Raw genomic sequence first — 20,589 nt, forward strand, 5'->3', positions numbered from 1 at the left:
TTTTCATTAAATGATGAACAAAAGACTGGAGCTGGAAATATAATGCAATAAAAAATATTTTTATATCTCCATTCTGATAAGATAAAAGGACGAAGAGAGGATTTTTGTATCTTGCTGAAATGCATCATATAATTTTTGAATGAGACGGACCTCATCCTCGAAGCAAATGCCGAGCTGAGGAGGTCACAGACCAACAGTCTGGCACTGCAATTCCCCAAAAAAAGTTGCTGAGTATTCTTGTGATAATAGAGTTCTGCAAAACAACACTGAGGACAAATGATCATGTTCAAGGAAGAAGTGCACAGTATTTAGCAGGGCGCGCGGGCCTTTTCAATGGAGCTCCAGTTAAAAAAAATAATAAAACCTTCAAGACCAACTAAGACAGGGTCATTACTTTCAAAATAATGTGCTCATGGGTTTGTTTGTTTTTTTGGATGGATAGAATATAAAATGTAATCTCCTATTGATCCAACCAAGGCTTCTACTTCTCTCAAGAGATCAGAGATTTCAGGCTTTTAAACAGGAAGGAGGTACTCCAGTGATTTAGTTTAGCACTTTTTTAAAAAGTTGAGGAACTCACTAATGACAGATAAAAAAAAAACAGACAGAAACATCAGCAAAATCGCAGCAGCTGTTGAAATATCCTGACCTTTAGTCACAAGCTTGGGATCAAATCCAAAAACAGAGGGAGCAATGACATTATCCGGGCCATTGCTCTGCTCCTTTAAAGCCACAGAGGACATTATACAGCTGTTTTCACAGGCGAAGCACGAAGTGTAATGAGTAACATGTGGAAAACTCGGGCCATTCCAGTAGCTTTAGTTGGTAAAGCGTGCGTCCCGTGCATAGAGGCTGCGTCCTCGTCCCAGCAGCCCAGAGTTCAAATCTGAGCGGTGGTCCTTCACTGCACGTCAATCAACGTTTTATCGACTCTTCACATATACAGCTAAAGGTAAATCTGCTGCCTCATTTGTTATTCATTTAACACATCCTCAAATCTTAACGATTGAACTGGTCGATTGCTAAAGACTCCCAAAACAATCCATCACCGTTCTCAAAACGATATGAGCGTTGCAACGTAGCACATCAGGCATACGGGAACTTCTTTGTATGCTTGCGGTTTAGTTAGGATTAGTTGAGTAAGTATAAGTCTTTTACTTATGTAGCTGAGCTAGGTTACTAGGGCAAAATGAGTCACAGTTGGTCTTTGACGTCACAGCACATGGACTGTGGTCTCCTGGGTCAGACTCCTGTGTTTGTTTTCTCCTTATGCGTACATTTATACTCACCTGACTTCCTCCTTTGCTGCCGTAATAATGACTGCAACCACCAGAGGTCGCTGCCTAACACGATACGAACATATGGGTCATATTAAGCTGCTTTTCTTGTGTATATGTGGTCGTTATTCTGATGAGGACAGATTTTTATTGTTAAGGCTGACTTCGAAGCGCCACTCAGAGACGAGCTTGTGTCGTGAATGTGGACCCAAGTTAACTTATAAACCGCAAAACTGTTGTTTAGTCAGTCTCAGTCCTGCACCTCCTGCATCTGTACCACACACCTCGTATCGTCCCAATGTTCCTGGTTTGTTCCACGTCTTTATGGTGTGTTCTCTGCTTTTGTATACCTCTTTAGTTTTTCTTTTTATTCTTGTTGTGTTTTTGTTGCTGGCTTTCGGGATTTGGGACTTTGGAGCATTAAAGCTTTTCTCTTTCTTCGTTTACCCGCCTGCCCTGTGTGTGTCTTGTATTTAGGTCAATTTTGGCATCAATGTCACCTGTTTTTAAAGATTTGTGTATCCAGTAGGAGCCGGTGGGTTTCAGACTGTGTGCTGTGAAAGAAAGTCAGAAAGTGCTATGAGACAGACTCTTAATGGGATTTGAAGACGACAAGAAAAAGAGAAACAAAACCAGCCTTTTACTTTATACGACAACAAAACATATGACACAGAACCACAAAAACTGAAATGAAAAAGCCTCGTTTAAAAAGTGAGAATCCATGAGCAAATGTAGTCTGTTTAAAGCAGAAATAAACACATTTTCCACTTTCCCTCCCTGAACGTTTCCCAAAGACAACGTCAGCAACGTGGTGATCTCTAACGGACCGGCCACAACCAAAAACAGGCGTAAGACTCCCACTTTGACCTAGGAACCCAAATCACAGCCCCAAATCCAGAAACCCTCTCCCAATGTTATTCAAAATGGACGTTTAAACACGTGAAAACCAATGAAAAGTGGGCCGACTCGATCTGCCGATGAATATCAGGTGATATAATCGCAAGTTCCACAACAGCTGCTTGAACGGACCTTGAGATGAGATGAGGAACCGTGAAGAAATAAATCTTAGAGTACACACTCTGCGATCATCTCACACTACTTTATTTCTAAATCTGTTCGGCACCCAAACTCCAACATTTTCAAAAAGTTGAAAAACAAACATGTAACACGAGCCATTGTATCAGTGCTCTGTACACGTGAGTCAATAAACAGAAAGTGAACGGCAGCCAGAAGCAGCACAGCCTACATACAAACATGGCAGCTCCGTGCATTTACCACTTAAAGTGTAAGAGCCTTTGCTTGTACTCGGTCCAAAAGAGCTTTTACTCACCTGCTCATTCTGTTGTTACGCTCCCTCCCTCCCTCCCTCCCTCCTTCGCTCTCTCCCCCTTTCCTCTTTGTGTCCCCCACTTTCTCTCCCTCTCTCTTACTTCTCTTTCTCTGATGCTGGGCCTAAATATGAAATTGATTGATTATTGTTGAAGGGGTCTGACAGAAGTGCAGCCCGTCTTGGACTCTTTCTCACTTTCGTGTTTAACCCCCCACATGTGCTCTCACTGCTCGGATGTGCCAGACAAGCCAACAGATTTGCACGGCACCAAGAGACTTCAAGGTCATTCGTGCCTATTAAAACCTTTATACTGTACTTTCAAAAAAGTAGAATATTATTTTGAATACATTCTTTAAACACCTGTCTCTCTTTCACAGGTGCCTCATTGTTACTTTCTTCCAAACAGGTTTCAGCTATATATTCCTTTAGACTGAGAATAACGGAAGAAAGCAAAGGTTGAATTTTACATTATAGTATGTTAGTTGAAAAGCATAACACGGTCTGAAAAATGTGTTTAATACAATGTCCGTGCCCAGATTTAATGTGACGTCCTTGGCCAGCGCAGACGACCTATATGGATGTTTAGTTTAGCCTCCAGCTAACTTGAATAGAAATGAAATGATTTAATCTTGCAGCTCTTCTTCTATTAGATGAAATGGATCAAATTCTGATAGTGAAACACTGTCAGGCAAATTCAATAGTCGGCTACGAAGCAATTCCGCTCTTCCTTGGTGAGCTAAATGCTGACTTCTGCATTTAAAATGACAATGCTAACACGCTCATGGTTTAACACCTATTAATTACTATTTTAGTTAGAATGTTAGCATGCTAATAAAAGCCAAGTTTTGCAGACCTGGTGATGGCACAGGAGGAAAAGTCAGTACAAGTAATCCTGACAGCAACATGACTATATGAGCTATATTTCAATTGTCAGCTGATCCAATAGTTGTTGACAAATTTCACCAAAAAAGGTGGCATTGCAAGGGGAAATAAGGCATTTATCAATGTCAAATCAAATCCAATCAGTTTTATTAGTACAGACCATAGAACATCGATTCCAGTGAAGTAAGACTCTCCATGTTGAGGGAAAAAAAGAGAGTCATTAGGATAAATACTAATGATAAAAGTCATAATGATAAATCATCTGGGGACCATGTACATCTGTACAAACTTTTGAGCTAATCCATCAAGTAGCAGATGAGAAATTTTAAAGGATAAGTGAAAATTTTGACCTGCCGCTGTCGCCAGAGGAAAAGTTAGAGGATCGTTTCATCCTCTGGGCAGGGTTCGTACGGGTGCTTGAAATCCTTGAAAGTACTTGAATTTCAATGTTGTGTTTTCAAGGTCTGAAAAGTGCTTGGATTTTAGTTTAAGTGCTTGAAAGTGCTTGACATTATAACTCTGTGTCTTGGCAACATTGGGATCAGACTGGATAGTTTGCTTATTACAAGCAGAAATAAAACCAGTTGTGTGTATCATCACACATGCAGCCTGGTAGCAATAGAGAAGGATGACTGAGGAGAAAGTGAATTTGATGCAATTTGGACTGATGACACGTTCAATATTAATAAACTTTGATGAATAAGCAAACAGCTTATAAAAGTTTATGTCAAAAAAGAAAATTACAGGGTGATCTCGGGTCTCTCTTTGTCTCGCTGCAAGTGTACCTGAAGAACACCAAGTGGCTTCCCTTTTTTTGGATAAACTTTGTGTTCTCCTTTAATTTCTAAAGTTTTTGCTATTATGAAACATCATTTTAGAAGTCTACAGCGTAATACAATGTACGTAATTGTGATAAAAAGTGAAAATAAATAATCATGAGTATATATATTCCTGTAGAAAAGTATTTTACTCCAACGATAAGGTGCTGGTAAATTTTGTAAATGACCCTTAGAAGTGCTTGAAAAGTGCTTGAATTTGACCTTGAAAAATGTGTACGAACCCTGTCTGGGGACCATGAATGTCTGTAGAACATTTCACAACAAAGCGGTGAAGTTACCGGCTGAATGATGGACATAATTATCCATAGAGCCATGCTGCCAGCATGCCTACTGAGGCAAAAACAGGTGAGGATTGTAGTTTTAACCTAACTTTGCTCTAACAGCAGAAAATTGCACATTTGTTTGAGACTGTCAGCTGCTGGATAAACACACATGTTTCTGTCTGGTGAGGATTTACAGCCGCAGCATTGTGTACGTGAGATTTCTATTAACTTATTTTTATTCTTGGAAATAATGGAGCATGTCACCCAGTCGACGAATGCTCACTGATGTTTTTTTTTTTTTTTTTATAGGCTTTTCATGTGATTTGCTGCCTTATCCGTTCATCTCAGCAGCGTATGGATTGATTTGCACTGCACGCTCGCATGTTTGTGTGCGAGCCGGAGAGATACGGAGAGGAAGCAAGAGGGGAACACATGTCGGAGATACGGCTGGTAACATGGTCAAGTCTATATCACAGGATGCAACAGTGTGCGTGTCTGCTCCCTGTGAGCCCTAACCACGGTATTTATCTTTGACATGACGGGTGGGGGGAGATTGATTCAAAAGCCAAGTGTCGCAATTAACCCCTTCTATGACCATCAATCACCATAATGCATAAAAACAGTAATCTAATTAAATACCCGGAGAGAAACGAGGTCGTTATTATCTGTCAAATGGCCGCTACAACCGAATGATGTGAGGTTGAAAATTGTCACATGGCTCGAAGGAAATGAGGTTGTCTGTAAAGTAAAAAAAAAAAAAAAGGAGGACAGACAGAAATGAGCAGGATTTGGGATAGGATTCAGGATCTGGCACATTTGAATACGCCACATAATTTGGAAATCAGCAGACAAATGACAGAAGCGCAATCACACGGCGTTGGCACAAATACATGATGGATATCTTTCCCGCGAAATGTTGTGTGTGTATATTAAATAAAAGAAAAGGAAATGCATAAAAAATATCAGCACTGTCGTGAAAAGCAGTCTTAGTTTAGTGTCATGTAACGAGGTGAGACGTTATTCAGCTCTCTTTGACAAAAACTCTCTGTGTCCCGTCTCATATTCATCTATTGTTGAGCACAAGCGCATTTTCAATGGATGTTTAATTCTAGTTGTCAACTTTATAAAGTTACCGTGGACCTCTGGAGGAAGCTGGTGATGTGTGTGGGCGGTGCATTTAAATTACCTGATTGGTTATTGTTTTATCAGGACTTATTGTGTATTCCACCTCACTGCTGATTTGTGATGGAGACTCCTTTATAGCAAATGATTAACTGCAGTATTCCGGGAAGTGAAAGTGAATTAATCCCGCTGAGTAAATATAAGAACGAGGGGTAAGTAAATTATTCCTTCCTGTTCTTTATCTCTCACTCAGAGAAGGCAGAGGACATCGCTGTGGAGGGGTAAACAAGAAGAGAACAAACTAATAGTATGACGTTGAACATTAACAAGACTTCAAACATGTGGCTGTCCAGGAGCACCGCTTGGTTTTGAGCTAAATGCTAGCATCAGCATGAATGCAAAAACCACCAAGTTCAGCTGAGGTTTATGGGAATGTCGTTATTTTTGGGTCTTTAGAATGAGAATATCTATTCTGACCTCATGATGGCCCGAGGATGAAATAGTAGGGGCAAAGCAACACTGTGGCACTGGGAAAGAAAAGTCAGTGGATGACCAAAGTCAGTTGGATAAAGAAGAAGAATCTCTATTCGATCACATATTATACAGTGTACAACAGAGTGAGACTAGAACCATTCAACTAGGCTTGCCAACTCCCTGAAAAATAAATAAGGGACACCTAGTTGGCACGGCCGGCCGACCCGATTGCCTCCATCCAACAAACCGGTCAAGGGTCCACCTGGTTGTCCCTAACGATTTAATGTGTCGACCACAAGAAGCATGTTATTCCAAGTCAAACAGTCCACCATGGGCTACAGACAAAGTGTGCCGGTAGACATTATCCACACTTTTTCCAGCCACATCTTTTCTTTTTCCCATTCGAGTCTGTATTTTTGCAGCCTTTTTTTTTTTCTCGGAGGAGTAACGTTACTGCTCGTAGTGGAGGGCGTACCATTCTGGATTGTTTTCCTAGTTGCCCCAGTCTCTTGTCTTCCGCTATCTTCTTGCAAGCAACAGTACCTCAACCAATGAGAAGAGCCGGATTCTGCATTGTTATTCTCGTGTCTGAGTGTGCTGTCAGCTCATTGGTCACAGAGCAGGAGAGGGCTGGTAATAAGATTACCGTATATTTCACATAAAACGCCCTGTAATTCATTGATTCTATTGACATGTTAAAGACCATTTTGATTCTCACGGAAATATGGGACAAAGTGCGTCCCTTTTCAGCTCAATGCGTAACTTTTCCGTTTTTCAAGGGACGGTTGGCAACCCTACATTCATCCCATCTTGGAGGAGCAGGAGGAGAAGCCTTGCACTTAGGGACAAATTCCAGATCTTAGCCAGTGCCTTTGGTCAGCGGTACGGACTGGAGAGTTAGCCTATTTGTCAAATTTAGCATGAACGTACAATATGTGAGGGAAATCCATCCAGAAGATGTTGAGATATAGAGTGCCGCAAGAAATGAATCCTGTCACCCAGAAATAAGTTAGAGTTTTTGCACTCTGGTTCCCTTGTCTTGGATTCAATGAGTTTTTTGTACGTTTTGTCGGTTACATACCAGAATTCAGGTCTATGTTTACCACAACAGAATTTCACAGTTTGTTCTCTGACGTATAATAAGTCTGTAAAAAGCCCCAAATGTGAATTTAAAAGTATCATCTTAAAAAAAGGCAGCTGCTAACAAGTGGCTAAATGAGACTGGGACATGGAGCGTTTTTGGGAACACGGAGACTCATACCTCGATAGCGCAGATGTCTGCTTGAGTTACGTTGGAAATGCGTTGCCATTGAGCAAACCAGTCCCTACTACGTCTTTCCAACTTGACTTCTACTCGTCAGCGTCTGCAGGATGAAGTATGTGTGTGTTGATTTTTACAGGTGGATTTTAGTTGCGGACTGTTCTGACTTCTACAACCCGTATATCAATCTGTTTATAGTAGTGTGTATTGTATAGTGTACAGTGGTTAGATGTTGACGTTAAAGTCTTAAAAGAAACTGATAAAGCTTATGAACTTTCTGTCGAGGGAAGATATCTTCTGGGTTAGCCTTCAAACCTACGTCATTCCTGCCGCTCTGTATTTCACTGAATGAGTTAAAATCTTGACCTGATGGCGCTAAAAGAAAGTCATGAGTCTGTAAATGTCGTGCAAAGCAATCCAACCTTCACATTTAAGCACTGACAGTTTGTACCAACTGCCAAATAAAACAGCACGATTAAAGAGAGTGGTTGTAAGAACGTAAATACAGCGCGTAAAGATAATATGCATTACAACCTGCTTACGTGATCTTATTTGCATTCGTTTGTTTCACTAGGTTTATACTGTATGTCGTTAATTACCCATCCCTGCAGAAGCTTCCCACTGAGTGTTCAGTCGTGTAACCGGTCTGCTCGAGCTCTCAAACACTTCCTGAGAGTAAGCGTAAGCGCCTCGTCCCTCCGCACTATCTGCTGAGCTAAGACCAAGTGAAAAAAGGGGGCGTAAAAGGAAGAGTAATTAAGCCACCAGATAATCCTGACGACAGCAGCAAAAATGGCCATTCAGCTTATGGCCAGTAATTGTGGTCGGGACATTCTGACCTTACTCATGCGCAGAGTGACTAAGAGGAATGGGGGGTGGGGCGCAGTATCTGTCCCATGGGGGGAGAAAAATGTCTCTGCTCGTGTAAAGAACATATATGTGATGGACAGGCCCGGGTTAATGTTACTGTAGATCTCACCTGCCAGCATGGTTTCACCTGTAAGCTCACAAAGGCAGATAATGTGGAAGACGGTTAGGAAGTACTATTGCAGAAACAATTATTAAACCAAGTAATTCATCACACAAAAAAGTGTTTTTTTACCTTCTCAAATGCAAATATCTGATGCTTTTCTCTTTGAGTATCTTTAGGTTTGGAACTTTTTCTCGATAAAAATGATAAATTGATGAAGACTACCTGCATCCTGTTGTCCTGTGGAAGATAGAAAATGTGTTTGGATGTATGTATAACTGTTGCTCAGCAGATAATGTTTCCTGAGTGCTGAACATGATAGATCCTGTCTTCATGCTATTTATCACCAAAGTAATTTCCCCGGCTGGCTACACAGCCTGAGACCTTCAGAAAGTTAAAAACCAAAAAAAGAACTCACTATCGACCGGGGACAAACCCTTTTTCTCTCACTGGTAATGCTGCATTATAAACAAATCCATGTTTAAATTCAGCCGGAGGAGCGCTTGTTAGCTGTTAGCAGTTGTTTGGCAGCAGAGTCCCGTGGCGTGTTCAGCTAACGGAGCTAGCAGCTAAAGGAACTAAAGCTGATCACGCAGCAGAGCAGAGGAACAAAATCATCACAGCAAGTTTCTGAGGTACTCCGCCAGAGTACAACTAATACTATCAACTATAGGTGATGATAACAAATGCAAAGAAACAACATTTGTTGTCCGACAGTTAACATTCATTGTTGGACAGTGAAAGTTGTTTCTCAGGTTGCATCGCTATCAGTCTTGATTGACGACAGTGACTGATCCAGTATCTTAACACGATCACAGAAATACAGTACTGCACTGTCAAAAATATGAACAAAGAAATGTTGCAGATGATTAACAAGCTTTTAGCATATTTTTTCTCTTTGCTGTGAAGAGTTTTAGTACATTTTCAGAGACTTTTGACTCTTGAAAACAAGCGTTGTAATAGGTGCCAGGCTTCTGCTTTCTTCGTCTGTCAGTTCAACCTTGCCTTGAAGGTCCAGGCACATCTTTATCCTTAACCAGATGAGGAGCTGGCAGAGCTCTGGTAATGTCACACATCTCTCTCAGGAGTTTTTTCAGTGTCACACTCAGGCCTGATTTCATGTCTACAGCAGATTTGTCCGTTTCATAATCCAGGCACCCAGCGATGTACTGTTGAGTACCTGTCAGTCAACTGTTGTACAAACCACTTGAAACAAGAGAAAGTGGATTGCCTATTGAGCTTTTCAAGATCACGTTGGGCGAAATGCAAATTACGTGCAAGCCTCCCAAAGCATGCAGCGACGTATAAGTTCCAAGTTCCAACTCATAGACCTACAGTGCTCTCATTTCCTATTATTAAACCCTGCTGGGAGCTCACACTGTCGGAAAACAGCTTATTGCAGATAGCTCGTCTCACCACCCCTCCCGCAAACAATCACAAACCTTCCAACAATCAATTCTCTCAGGATGTAGAGAGCCCCATCCCTACAATCCATACAGCAGGATGTTGCTACAGCAGTGCGAGTGTGAGAGCGCCTCTGTACGCACACAGAGCCCTGACTTCTTGGCTCTGTTTGCGCCTCGAGCTGCTGGCGGGACAGTAGAACTCTCACCCGAGGGGGGCAGATGAGACCTCCATCACCATATCCCATCTCCTCCTCCTCCTCCCATCATCATCATCATCATCATCATCACACACCCTTCACCCTCAACCCCTCCCTCTTTCTCCCCTCCAGCTTTTCCGAGGTGTCTGGTGACTCTGGCCCCTGTTATCTCGCCCCTCCCTTCTGTGGAGGAGAGGAAGAGAGAGGGAGAAAGAGAGAGGCTGCAGCCCACTACCAACATGTCCCCAGAGGCCCCTTGCCTGCCTGCCTGCCTGCCTGCCTGCCTGCCCCTCCTGCTGCTCAGTACAGCTGTGGCTCAGCACCAGACCCTGACCAGCTGGGATCTCAACCCTGCCAGAGAGCCCTGAGAGGAGTCACTCACAGTGTGTGAAAGCTCCTCGCCTCTCTCACTGACTCTTCATTAGGTGAAACACACAGACACTGACTCCAACTACAGCTGCCAAAGCCTCTCCGCTGGTGCTGAGAAGATCCGTCTTTTTACCGAGCATGGCCGTGGCACCCCGGGCCCTGGCGCTCACCCTGCCCCTGGTGCTCGCCCTGCTCAGCCCGGCCCCGGCACCCGTCTCGGGAGGCTGCCCGTCCGCCTGCAGGTGCTCTTTCGCCATGCTGCAATGCCTGGAGCCCGATGGTATCACCAGCATCCCGGCACTGGCAATGCAAGAGAGCGAGAACGTGACGGAGATGTGAGTATGATGTGTGACCTGCTCCGCATGTGCCTCTAAATCAGCATGAGTGTGATCAGATGCGCTGACTTGATGGTGGAATGGTGGTTTGGCAAGCTTTGTTTTTCTCTGTTTGTGTTCTGATTATCGCGGTGGGTTGGAGCTGAAGTTGAACTCCAGAAAAAAGACCTCTCGCAGATGATTTTGCGTTTAGTCCAAGTGTCCGGGAGAGCCTGCTGGTTAGGGTTAGTCCACGTGTTCAAATGTTGTAATCATAGAAATCACTCTACAATCATTGGAAAAGTTTTCTGATCGTGTGACTCAGAAGTTCCAGATGTATCTGATCGAGGTTGATGAACCTGTTACTGAGGACAAAGACCATGTGGGACACGCTACCGATGCTGAGATGTAGTCTAACCTTTTGATTAGATTGTACAAAATGCTGATATTCAGCTGATAAACAGAATTTTCCGCTGATCTTTATCAGATACTTTCCGTCAGATTGCCGATTAAATAAACAAGCTTTGGCTCCGATGCAACATCATCTCACACGATGTCCCACCCACAGCAATATCTGATCGGTAACACGTCACGATTGATAGACTATAAACGCTACAATAATGTCAATCTGCAAAGTAGTAATCAGGTAAGTGTTGTGGAGAGGATGTAGTTTTTTTTCGGTAGTAGAGTTTTTTTTCTTCAATTGAATATCGGTCCCAAATATCGGTTTTCAGTCTCCTTGATTTCTAACCATTTGTATCGTTATCGGCCCTGAAGAAAGCCATATCAGTCGACCCCCAATCATGATGTAACCTACAGAAAGATAAACTATTCTGCCACTTCGATCATAATATGTTTTACTGCACGCTGTGTTCTTACGACCACATGACCCTTTTTCTCTCAGTGTGCGAAAAAAGGTCAATGTTAGTTATTCCGGCTGCTGTTACCAGTTTTAGTTTCCACCATATGGCGCCTAAATGGCTCAGATGGTGACAGGTTCACCGTTACTTTCACCCACGTTTGTGCAGTTTGTTTGACTTACAACAAAACACAACCCCGTGATGGCAGCCTTCCTGTTGTCTCTTCACTGCTGCTGGATGAAAGCCAGATTTTATGAGCGTGTGTCAGAAGTGTCTGTCCTTTGAAAAACTGTAACCACTCATAAATGTTGGACATCATCTCAGGATGAAGTGAACCTGGTCACCCTGCTTTGACTCTGTCGGTCACTGTGCAGTTGTTTTTCATTGCTTTGACAAAGAACGAGTTCTGGTGTAGAAGTATCTTTGATTGTTTCTCATTATTTGTTGCTCTACTTTGTGACGTTTTCTCTGTTTTCTTACGATGAAGGGAGTTTGTTCTCAGCAGACTTTTAATGCTAGCACAGTGTCTGTATTCATTTGTGATAAAAGCTGGTGATTTCTCTCCAAAGTCTTTCATTCCGCACTTTATTTGCCGTGAGTCCCAAATGATCCTGGTGAGGAAAAAGGGCACATTGTCTCATGTTTTAGATCGGATTTTCTCAGATTTGATCGGATCAGATTCCACTCTCTTTTCACCGTGTTTCAGATTCAGCTGCTACTTGATGTAAAGTAATTCTGCTGCCATTTGAGATGCATTAGCATGGCAGTAATTTAGACATTTTGGTCAATGGGAAATCAATTATGGATTGCTGCTGTCGTATCTGGCACAGAGTTACGGGAACCGATGTCTTATCATCCAAAGTTTGGCTTCATGCTCGTCAAAGAATCTCGTCTATTGACGCTTTTTTTGTGATAAAAACTCATGAAAAGCTCCAGTTTTTGTTTTTTGTGTTTTTTCCTGAAACTTAGAGCAGTTGCACATTTATCTGGTTGTGTGATGCTGAGTCAAGATCTGACTCTTATTATGAGTCTTTGTTTCTGGTTCCCATTGTGATGAAAAATGTGTTTTTCGTACAAACACGTCATAAACTTTGTGACTTGAATCCTCTTTCTGCTGAAGAGCTACATTTGTCTCAGCTAAATGTTCTTTGAAAGCATTTATCACCACATTCATCTATTAGAAACTTACCTTACAATACTTTTTGTTTAAAGCCCTTGAAACTCGGTTTGAAATCGTTTTTTCTCCAAATGAAGTAAAAACTCTTCTACGTTTCGGTTTCTGCTCAGCTTCATCAGGATTGTGGAGTTTGATCAGGTTTACGTCCTTGAAGTTATCATCAATGCACAGATCCTCAAACTCTAGTGCTGAAGCGGCCGTGGCAGGGATGGCAATTTTGAGGCAGGCTGACTTTTTATCTGCTCCCACTGTAACAAACAAAGGTCAAGATGCATGTTTACTGTGTCCTTAAGGTTCACAGATCCTTACGTCACGTACATGTACCATGTTGTAATCAGGGTGGAAATCTGAGACACAAGTCACTGAGTATTATTTCAATTTTTGAGGCTACAATGTAAATTCCATTTCTGATGAGGGAGCTGACCTGCGTGTACCGCTGAGGTCGATCTGACTCAATTTGTTCCTGTCTGCTTTCTACAAGTGGAGCCCAATAGATGAAATAAAAAAAATAAAAAAGATGGCTGATGATGTTGACTTGATGCTGCGGCTCGGAGGCTAGTTTGATGTAGGCAGTCCTTTACAGTCACACATGTCGTCCCTGAGGGAACGTGTCTGAACAAAAACCATCAAAGTCGACGCTCAGGCGAACTGAGACTTCTCAGCCGGCTTCAGCAGATGACTGTTATTTAACGCTGGCTTTTTGAAACTTTGGATGGAAAAAGAAGTGGAAACTGACCACCTGTGATTTAAAGAGGGCTGCTGTATTATTATGCAACCCACCATCAGCTCCAACATGGAAAAGTAAATGTCACTCTCCGCACCACCACGCTGTTCTCTCTTTGTTCCTGTCCCCGGATCGGAGCAATTAGCACTTGTTAAGAAGGAACTACATTTCTCAGACGCTATTTCGGTGGAGCAAGTCAATTTACCGCCGCTTTTTACCTCTATTCACCTATACGCCACTCACCTCCTCCAACCCCCCCCCCCCCGGCTCTTTTTTTCTCCTTCCCCTCTCTCACTCTTACCTCAGAGGTATTTCCTTGTACCTGCAGCTGAACATGTTTCACAGAGCTCAGGGTGAGGCTTGACATTCTCTCTCAACCGTTCAATCAATAAGTAAGCGGGCCTTTTCTCTGCTCCTGTTTACCGCGGCGCTCTACATGCCAGCAAACAACAACACTTTGCCGTATTGGCAGTGCAAGAGAATACGGCTGATACGCGGAGCAAACAAGGGGCCATTAACTGCGGAACAGGGGCCGAAATTCATCATAGGCTGAGTTATAAATTCAATTTTGTGAATTGCCAGTCAATGCCCCCACCCGGGAACAATAGATGATATACAACCCACTTGGCTCAATCCGATAAGTAAGGCCGATGGGTGATCCTGGGCCCACCTGCCCTGTAATCACATTATTGCTGTGTGGGTCAATCAGACATGAATAAAAAGGTTTGTGTGCTCCAGCTGACAAACAGAAAGCCGAGAGGTTGAAACAATGCCGCGTGCTGAAAGTGGCCGTCATCAACTGGAAATTACTGCAGGTATTTATTTTTTTGGCACGTGCACTACAGCCTGCAGTACTTTGGGGGGGAAAAAAAATCTATATTTACTGATTTTTCTTCCATCTTTATTCTTCTACTTCGCTACTTTCTAGTCTGGTCTAATCTTAATTCTGGTTAAGTGATAATTATTACAGTAAATTTCTCTGTAAGCAGAAATGGCATCATACCAGGAGCAACAGTTGTTGCCACAGAGACCATTAGAAATACTGCAGCACTAATGTGTCACATGACTAACTTGAAAACCAGAATCTGATGCTGTGCTGTCTCAACTAAATGTATTTTCCACCACATTGGAAAAAAAAAAAAATGTTATTCACAGCAGTGTGTTTAAAGTCGTTTTTGCCTTCTTGTTTGTTCTTGTACAGTCTTGGAAATTCACTAACACAAAAGTAATTAACGTTTGTTGTCATCCATTATTCAGTGGAAGTAGTGGTCAACAGCAATTGGCTGTGCCCACAAATGTCAACGTTCAGTAAGTTTGGTGCCTTTACTGTCATCAGATTTCGATGCAAACATTCTGATTAGTGTGCAGGTCTGTGAAACAAACACAAATGCAGAATTCTGTCATATGGAATCATTAAAAACAGCTCGGATTTTGGCTGATTGTAAAAATATGTTTGAAAGGTCCTTAAAGGTCCCATATTGAGCTCATTTTCAGGTTCATACTTGTATTTTGTGTATAAAGAAAATGTTCAGTTCTCTCATACTGTGCTATTCTGCAGCACCCCTGTTCATCCGCACCGCTTTAGTGCCTGTCTCTTTAACGACCCGCGGCCATGCCAGGGTCATGGCCGTGACTGCATAGCTGTGACATCATAACGTTACATTGTTGTACATAACCTCCACTAAAATGTGTTTTTCTTATTGCTAATGTTTTTGACTTTTGCTGTGCAGAATGATGTATAAGTGTGGAACTAGAGGGCTGTGTATTGAATCTTTACACATTCATCTGCTGAAGGACAGTTTCTTTATGCTTAAACCCGACTTATACTTAAACTTTTTTTTAAATAAGACATATTTGCACACTCATTGATTCTGGATTTTTAAAACATTTTTAATGAGGGCGAAAGAGCAGCTGTGTTTTTCCTCAGTGGAATTCAATGTATTGTGGAAAAAAACATAGCAAAAACAAATAAAAAGTCAGAGGAAATTTTTTTTATATATTTTTAAAAATGCTAAAGTCTAAAAGTTTGAAGAACAAAAAAGAAGCTCACCAGAACTCTGTAGCCCACTCCAGGTTTTGTCTGTTTCCTGTCCTTTTTCTGTGCACACCTGTGATTCGTTTATCAGTTCCCATGCATTTAAGATTTTCATTAGTTTGTAATGTGCTTAGTTTTTGTGTTTTTGTACTTCATTAGTTCTCAGATTTGCCTCTGCCTGCTTCTTCCATTTTTGTTGACTGCAAATATTGTTATTTGGTTCACAGTTTACTTTATATAAGCTCGCTAATTGTTTTCTAACTTCCTGTCTGGGGTTTTGTGCTTGGGTCCTTTTTGAAAACAGATATTCAAAAGGGTTTTTGAGTTTGCTATTTATAATAAAACAAATTAGGGTTCGTTTACTTGTTTGTGCAGTACATAAGTACTTAAAAAGTGGATGCACATACGGGCCGTTATTTTCTTTTTTGCAAACATTGTGGCTGTCGCCTAATGATGATAATGCAATTCCTAGGATTGCTTTGTATGGTGAGTTATTGGTTCATTTAAGTAGGAAAATAAATCTTTCCCAAGGACATTATGATGTGTTCAGGAGAGGACTGAAGACATTCACATTGCTTATACCATTATTGGTTGAATTGAGTCAAAGAAGAGTCCTCCTGATGGACAGTTTGCTCCAGCAAGATCCTTGGTAGGTCCGATCAAGCCATCTATTCAAACATCCCATGAAAAGAGCTGGCTGTCCTTGTGTTGAGTGCTCAATTGATCTACAGCTCACTAGTAATCCTGAGGTGGGCCGTGTCGTGGAAAAAGAATTTCCCCTCAACCTTGTCTGCCCAGCGTCTCTTCAGGCACTATTTTTTCCACATGTGCACTTCTTACATGAGCTTGTGGGTTTAAGGTCCCTGGACATCTCGGTTGGTTTTGTTATTGGTTATTAGTTTGTTTGGTGGATGTCAACGAGGTCAAGGAGAAATCATTCTTTGTGCTCATTTCGGTCGGGTCAGGGGCTTGTGTTCAATGCACTGAACTGAAAAATGAATGCTAATGCTGTGGTTCAGCCAATCATTTCATGAGAACTCAAGCATGCAGGACTTGTTTTATGGCACTTTATTGGTGTTTACTTTATGATGTGATGATGATGATGTAACCTTTTCTTGATCAACTATATACCTTTTCAGCTGGCTACCTTGCTAGCACACTGATTTTCTTAACCAACACGGTGGAGAAGAACCCCAGACATATTGTGTTCGATCGGCAAAAGGTTGGCTAGCTGTATTGAAGCCGTTGTTACAGATCCCACTCCAGTTCTCACAAGTCCCACCCTATACCGCCCATGATTGGTTGACTTCGTTGGCTGCATTCTCTCTGCTCGATTCAAACTGTTAATTCACTCAGTAGGTCTGGTAACGTCCATTTTCCACAGTTTATGAGATGTAGTTTTCCGGGTAAACACACCAACCTCTTCAGCCTTTTGCTGCTCCTGTTCGGGTCACTCACGCACTGTTTAGCTATATTGATAAATACTCTTTCAAAATACACTTTCTCTGGAATTACAAGCCCACCATATTTCATTTTTAAAACATTTCTGAAAGTGTCTCATTTGAAAAAGGTGAAAGTGATGACAATTTAAACTTTTTTTTACACTCTTGAGATGGTTTTTGCCTTTTAAAAGAAAAAAGTTGGGGAATGGAAACACCTTTTCAGAATAAGTTTAAATGCAGCAAACATTTAACTTGGGACTATTGAACTATTTCTGTTTGTGGCTATCTGAGCAGATAAATAGGTGAATAGATAGATTTCCAAGATGGCATTTCTTCTTTTTCTTCTTTGAGGTTTATTACTGTTTGGCACAACAACTTGTTTACAGTTTGTCGACTCATCTTCTACTCTGTTACAGTTCAGCATTATAAAGCCTAAACCACCAACATCTCCAGTTTGGAGTCCAGTTTACTTGTTCCTAAACTGTTGATAGAAATTCATCTAATTCACATTTCCTGTTATTTATTTTAATTTCAATATTCCAAACACTGGATACTAAATAAGCTTAGACATGATTTCCCAACATACTTTTTTTTTATGTATATTGTATTTAACCTGTTGATACAAAGTGTATGTGAATCATTTTTAAGTGAAACAAATCTTTGAATTTTCCTTTTCAGATTATTCCTGATTGTACCCGGTTTATTCTTCTTCTCTATACCTGCACTGTTCTCACCTCTTTTTTTTGTTACCGCTAACCTGTTTGAATCCCTGCTTATTATCTAAAAAAAAATCACTTTAACCATGGTTTCGACTCCCACTCACTCCCATGGTCGCATGTTTTTCTACCCATCCTCCTTTTTTTCATGTTGTTTTTACCAACTCTGAATAATGGTGCCTTTGAAACGCGGGGTTAATGGTTTAAGTAATTAGCCGCTAAGAGTATTGACACAAAGGTTACGCAGGCAACACAACGCATTTCAGCCTTTTGTTGTTTCCGTGGATTTTTTATCGTCAATATATTGTCATTTATGTGCTTCAGTTTGAGTAAAGAGTTGAGGAAAACATTGTGTGGAATTTACTGTAACAAAGCCGCTCGTAAATGAAAATATTCAATCAGTATTTTTTTGTTCCACCTCATCCATCTAGCTGGAATTCCTTTAATGATAACTGCAAAAAATGATAAACTCCTCTGTTTTATTAACTGTACGTTTTTTTTGTTTTTTTTTCCCTTTTCATATAGTTTCTATACCTACTATGTTTTATGTCATTCAGCGTAGGCTTAGTTGAACACCAATGCAACACAACAAAAGGCTCAAGATCACAGCAAATTATATGTCTTTAAATTGCAACTCTCTCTTTCTCTCTTTTCCTTTTTTGTTTCATTAACCAGCTACATAGAAAACCAAGCGGGCCTGGAGAACATAACAGAAATCGATCTTGTTAACTACCGGGAGCTGAAGAACCTGTAAGTAAAGCTTTTCTCTTGGCCTCTAAGACAAACAGTTCACAAGTTCATGCTTTCAGATGGAAGACTAATGCATCCTTATATTGTTGTTCTGCCCTGTACTGAGTAGTGTTTGTTCTGCCACTGCATTTCTCAATAAACAATGCCATTCCATACAAACAAACACTCATAGTTGGATTAAATATCAGAGGTTTATTTGCCTACGACATAGTATCGTTTGGCGCTAGGTTAACGTTGTGCACCAGTCACTGTTGGTTTGAATGTTGATCATTTAAGTAATTCTCAAGGTTAAAATGCCGAAAATTCATTGGTTTTTGTTTCTTAAACACAAATCTATTTCCAGGAAAGTAAATTAAAGAATTTTTGAGTTTTGGTCTTCCTGTTGAACAAAACAAGCTACGTGCAAACGTCAACTCTGGCATTGGGAAAGAACATTATTCACAGTTTTCTATTTAAGAGACCAAAAATAATTTATCATTTATCTGAGAAAAAATGTCAGATTTATCAATAATTCCAATAACAAAACCCTGCTTTTATCTATCTCACACAAGTTTTAGTATTTCTGAGTTTTAAGACTTTATTCCTATCAAAATAAACTGTGATGTTTATTGTGCTTCCTCCCCGTCTCCAGCACGGTCACATCGTGTAAGCTGAGGTTCATCGCTGCCAACGCTTTCCAACTCAACCTCAAGCTCCAGTATGTGTAAGTGTCCTTGTCGATACAGAGGGGTTGTCCTGCCCCTCGTCATGTTGTGACCTGTGTGCGGGTCAGCCTGTTTGTCGCTGTCCGTCAGGGCTCAGACAGCCCTTTAATGTCGCACGTGTCACGTGAAGTGAGGGCTACATTTCTGCAAATCACAGTGACTCATTCTCTCGTCCAGGTCGGTGAATTACTCATCCACAAATCTGGTAAACATGTGAGCTTATTTTAGGTGCTGAAGCCACAGACTGCATTCATTAGAAGTCTTTCTTAATGGTCCCAGTAAAAAAAATTAGCACGTTTGGATAAATTAGTGCACTGTATTGATTCGACTTGCTGATTTTCTCAGTTTTATATATTTCTACATTTAGGTTCCATGGATTTATGTTTTTGAAGACGTTTTTTGGGATATTTTATAGACTTAACAGCAGATTAATGTAGATTCATCTGTATTGATAGTGAAAATAGTGTTGATTTGCAGCCATAAAATCAATTAATTCTTTAACAATCGTTGAGAAAACAAGTGAACAAGCAGCATGGTAGTTACATCTGCAACATATTTTAAAATTTTCAGCTAAGTAAACACAATCTCTGAACAGTTAAATTATAATACTATGAAGACTGGAGCAATCAAATCTCGTCTATTCATCAGCAGCTGACCCTTATCGCCACCATCTTGTCCTCGTCATCCCGCTGAGCCTGTGCTCCATGTCTGACGTTGTTTATCTAAAGGACAGGCGGGTTTGGAGGACCAGAGATGGAGGGGTGGTAGTGGTGGTGGTGGTGGTGGTGAGGTAGGCTGGGTGAGCTCGAGAAACTGGAGAAGACATCCACCAGTCACCTTTTACTCGCTCACTTTGGCGGATTATCGACAACTGATGCATAATAAATACACTCCACTAAGGGTCCATTATCACTTAATCAATATTTCACCGTGGAGGGAGAGTGTGGGCCGGGGTTGGGCTGGTGTGTAGGGGGCTCATGTGTGACAGACGTATTTCTGAGATTGCGATGGAACAGATTACAAGCAAAACTAAGCAGAGGACGCGGAGGCTTGGACCACTTTTCCTTTCTCTCCTCCTGCGCTCATCTTCATCCGCGATCATCCTGGAGCTCAACCGTCAATTTCATAAAAAACTGCATGCGGTTTCTTAAAAATGGCAAAAAAAAGAAAGTGATCTGCTATTCCCGGCTCTGCTCCCCCCCCCTCCCCCCACCCCGTGGGCCTCGGACAGGAATCGAGCTGGTAATGGATAAGCCCCAATGGCTAACCCATCTGACATGAACTTTTGGGAGCAAGGAAAACAAATAATTGAACCCTTGGCCCTGCCAGACTGAATATGTATTGGCTTCCATGTGCCGGCTCCCCAGTGTGGCTTTTTGTCATCTTCTGAAGGAGGTTTATTTACAGCCTGGTCCCTTCGCTGTCTGAGGATCATGTGAGAGCCACCGTGGTGATATCTTAGTGGCCTGAGAGCATT

General features: G+C 41.5%; 1 protein-coding gene across 4 annotated transcripts in view; it reads left to right on the top strand.

Annotated features, from left to right (window-relative positions):
- Positions 1-828: 828 nt before the first annotated feature.
- The window catches only part of ntrk1 (neurotrophic tyrosine kinase, receptor, type 1), a 44,964-nt gene continuing 25,203 nt past the window's right edge, over positions 829-20,589 (top strand). Inside the window, exons 1-5 of one of the 4 annotated variants that reach the window (XM_030393405.1) lie at positions 841-952; positions 4,901-5,078; positions 10,154-10,725; positions 18,334-18,408; positions 19,040-19,111. In XM_030393405.1, the coding sequence (XP_030249265.1) occupies positions 10,529-10,725; positions 18,334-18,408; positions 19,040-19,111 (344 nt within the window). In that variant the 5' untranslated portion in view covers positions 841-952; positions 4,901-5,078; positions 10,154-10,528. Of the gene's footprint in view, positions 953-4,900; positions 5,079-8,577; positions 8,687-10,153; positions 10,726-18,333; positions 18,409-19,039; positions 19,112-20,589 lie in introns of those variants that run through there. The other 3 variants (XM_030393403.1, XM_030393402.1, XM_030393406.1) reach the window with 3 other exon arrangements.

Source organism: Sparus aurata, chromosome 17, assembly GCF_900880675.1.
Source record: "Sparus aurata chromosome 17, fSpaAur1.1, whole genome shotgun sequence".
NCBI classification, from domain to species: Eukaryota; Metazoa; Chordata; class Actinopteri; order Spariformes; family Sparidae; genus Sparus; species Sparus aurata.